Source organism: Chenopodium album, chromosome 1, assembly GCF_948465745.1.
Source record: "Chenopodium album chromosome 1, dcCheAlbu1.1, whole genome shotgun sequence".
Classification (NCBI taxonomy): Eukaryota; Viridiplantae; Streptophyta; class Magnoliopsida; order Caryophyllales; family Amaranthaceae; genus Chenopodium; species Chenopodium album.
Window position 1 is genome coordinate 52,943,470 of NC_137834.1, and position 2,827 is coordinate 52,946,296.

The window sequence follows — 2,827 nt, forward strand, 5'->3', positions numbered from 1 at the left end:
GGGGAGGCCCTTTAGATTCATGAAATGTATTGCAGATCACCCTGATTTCTTAGACATTGTCTCCCATTCTTGGAATACTGGTAATGTTGGAATCTGGCAGAAGCTTAAATCTGTTAAAGCTAGTATCAAATCTCTTTACTACAATCATTTTGGCAATGTCTCTTAGAAGATTAATCAGGCTCACAATGATCTTTTAGACATTCAGAACTTGATTATTCAGAATCCAGATGACATTGATCTCCATGTTAAGGAAGCTGATGCTATTACAGTTGTTAAGAATTGGACTGATATTCAGGAAAGCATTTTCAAGCAGAAATCCAGAATTAACTGGATTAACTGGATTAAGCTTGGAGATGGCAATTCTCACTGTTTCTTTTCTGTGATGAAGACTAGACAAGCCAGGAATAGGATAGATTCTATCCTTGATTCTAATTAGGTTTTTCTCAAGGACCCTGCTGCTATTATAACTGAAATTCTTGATTTCTATAAGTCTCCCTTAGGGACTAAGGCTTCTTGTCTCCTGCTGTTGATTTGGTCACTATGAGAAGAGGTAAGTAGCTTAGTTTTTCTGCTCAGCAATTTCTTATTCAGCCTGTTTCTCATTCATAGATTGATAGTGCTCTTAAGAGCATTGACAACTTAAAAGCCCCTGGTATTGATGGTTTTAACTCTTTCTTTTTTAAGAAAGTCTTGCATGTTATTAAAGATGATATTTATGCTAGTGTGCTTGATTTCTTTGAGAATGGGGTTTTGCAAAAGCAATGGAATTGCACTTCTATTACTCTAGTTCCTAAAGTTCCCAATGCCTCTCATGTCAAGGATTTTAGGCCCATTTCTTGTTGCACTGTTGTTTATAAGCTCATTTCCAAGATTATTACTGCTAGGCTTGCTTTTGTTATTGGAGATGTCATTGATGATACTCAAGCAGGCTTCATTCTTGGAAGCACATTGGTGATAACATTCTTCTTGCAACTGAGCTTATTAAGGGATATAATCACAGGTTTATTACCCCTAGATGTATGATTAAGGTGGATTTGAAGAAAGCTTCTGACTCAGTTGAATGGGATTTTCTAAAGACTGTTCTTCAAGAGCTCAACTTCCCTCGGATTTTTATTGCTTGGATCTAGAAATGTGTAACTTCTGTCTCATACTCTATTCTCATCAATGGTATGCCTGCCCCTCCATTTGAAGCAAAGAAAGTTTGAGACAAGGTGATCCTATGTCCCCCTTTCTTTTTGCTATTGCTATGGAATACCTATCCAGATGTCTCTATGAGCTTTGCTTGAACCCTGATTTCAATTTTCACCCTAGATGTGAAAAACTTTGCCTAACTCATATGATGTTTGCTAATTATTTGCTTATGTTCTCTAGAGCTGACAGTGAGTCTGTTAAGCTTCTTTTTCATGCCTTTTCTAAGTTTTCCAAAGCTTCAGGTCTTTCTGCTAATCTTGATAAAAGTGAAGTCTATTTTGGTGGTGTTTCTGTTGATATTCAGACTGGGCTTAGAGATCTTCTTTGGGTCTCTCAGGGCTCTATTCCCTTCAAGTATCTTGGTGTGCCCCTTTCCTCTAAGAAGCTTACTATTTCTCAGTGTAAGCCTCTAGTTGAAAAGGTTACTGCAAGAATCTAAGGGTGGATGGCTAGACACCTTTCTTATGCTGGGAGGCTTCAGTTAATTAAGAGTGTTCTTTATGGCATTCAGATATACTGGGCTCAAATTTTCATTTTGCCTAAGAAGATCCTGAAGGAGATTGAAGCTAGGTTCAGATGTTTCCTCTGGACTGGCGCTTTTGCTCCTGGTAGGAAGTCCTTAGTTGCTTGGAAAAGTGTCTGTCTTCCTAAAGTTTGTGGTGGATGGAATCTAATTTCTCTCCCTGAGTGGAACAAAGCTTCTATCACAAAGTTTCTCTGGGATATTACTCATAAAGCTGATAATTTATGGGTAAAATGGGTTCACATTTACTATTTCAAACATAACGATAGCTGGACTGCCCCTATCCCTGCTAAATGCTCTTGGTTCTTAAAGAAAATTCTGAGTTGTAGAGATGTGGTGAATGATCTAGGGGGATGGGATGGCTTTATTCAGGGCAACAAAATGAAGATTAAAAAAGTCTATTCTGCTATTAGACCTCAGGCTCCTAAGATGACTTGGAAAAGGGTTGTTTGCAATAATCTTGCTTCCCCTAAAAGTATTTTTATACTTTGGTTGGCTTTATGGAATAGACTTGTCACTAAGGACAGGTTATTGCAATGGCATATCTCTTGTGACCCTAAATTCTTTTTCTGCTTGAAAGAGAATGAGAATGTGCAACATTTGTTCTTTGATTGTGAGTTTTCTAGACTGATTTGGAGCAGAATCTTGAGTATTTTTCATATTTCTAATCCTGCCCAGAGATTTGATGAGGAAGTTGCTTGGATTCAGAAGTATTGCAGGAAGTCTAGCACTAAGAGTCAATTGCTGCATGTTGCTTTCACTGAGACTGTCTATTGCATCTGGACTCAAAGGAATTCTGTGCTTTTTACAGGGAGCTGCAAAACTATTGCCAGTGTTGTGAGAGATATCATTTTTATTACAGCTTGCAGGTGTCCTGAAGCTAGCAAGAAGTTTCTGACTGCTTAAGTTTTGTCTTTGGTCTTTCCTTGTTTTCTTGGCCTGGTTTGTTTTGCTGTTTTTTGGCCTAGTTTCTATTTGCTCTGTCTGTGCTGCTGTTTCTATAGCACCCTTCCTGGAAGGTGGATGCAGTGACAGTTAGTGCAGTTAGAGTTGGCAGCTTGTTTTCTCAGGAACCCTTCCTAGAAGGTGGCCTGGGTTTGCTTGCTGCCTTTA

At 38.6% G+C, this 2,827-nt stretch overlaps 1 protein-coding gene across 1 annotated transcript; it reads left to right on the top strand.

Moving 5' to 3' along the window:
• Nucleotides 1-1,246: 1,246 nt before the first annotated feature.
• Nucleotides 1,247-2,620, top strand: LOC145632743 (uncharacterized). Its single transcript, XM_081685085.1, has 2 exons — nucleotides 1,247-1,612; nucleotides 1,703-2,620. The coding sequence occupies exons 1-2, from the start codon at nucleotides 1,247-1,249 to the stop codon at nucleotides 2,618-2,620; spliced, it is 1,284 nt and encodes a 427-aa protein (XP_081541211.1).
• Nucleotides 2,621-2,827: the final 207 nt, after the last annotated feature.

What these genes read in the sequence shown, in the direction of transcription:
- LOC145632743 (XM_081685085.1), top strand. Translation starts at nt 1,247, where the DNA reads ATGGAATACCTATCCAGATGTCTCTATGAGCTTTGCTTGAACCCTGAT. An exon ending in GTAAGCCTCTAGTTGAAAAG is followed by an intron (nt 1,613 to 1,702) that starts GTTACTGCAAGA and finishes TATGGCATTCAG; the next exon opens with ATATACTGGGCTCAAATTTT.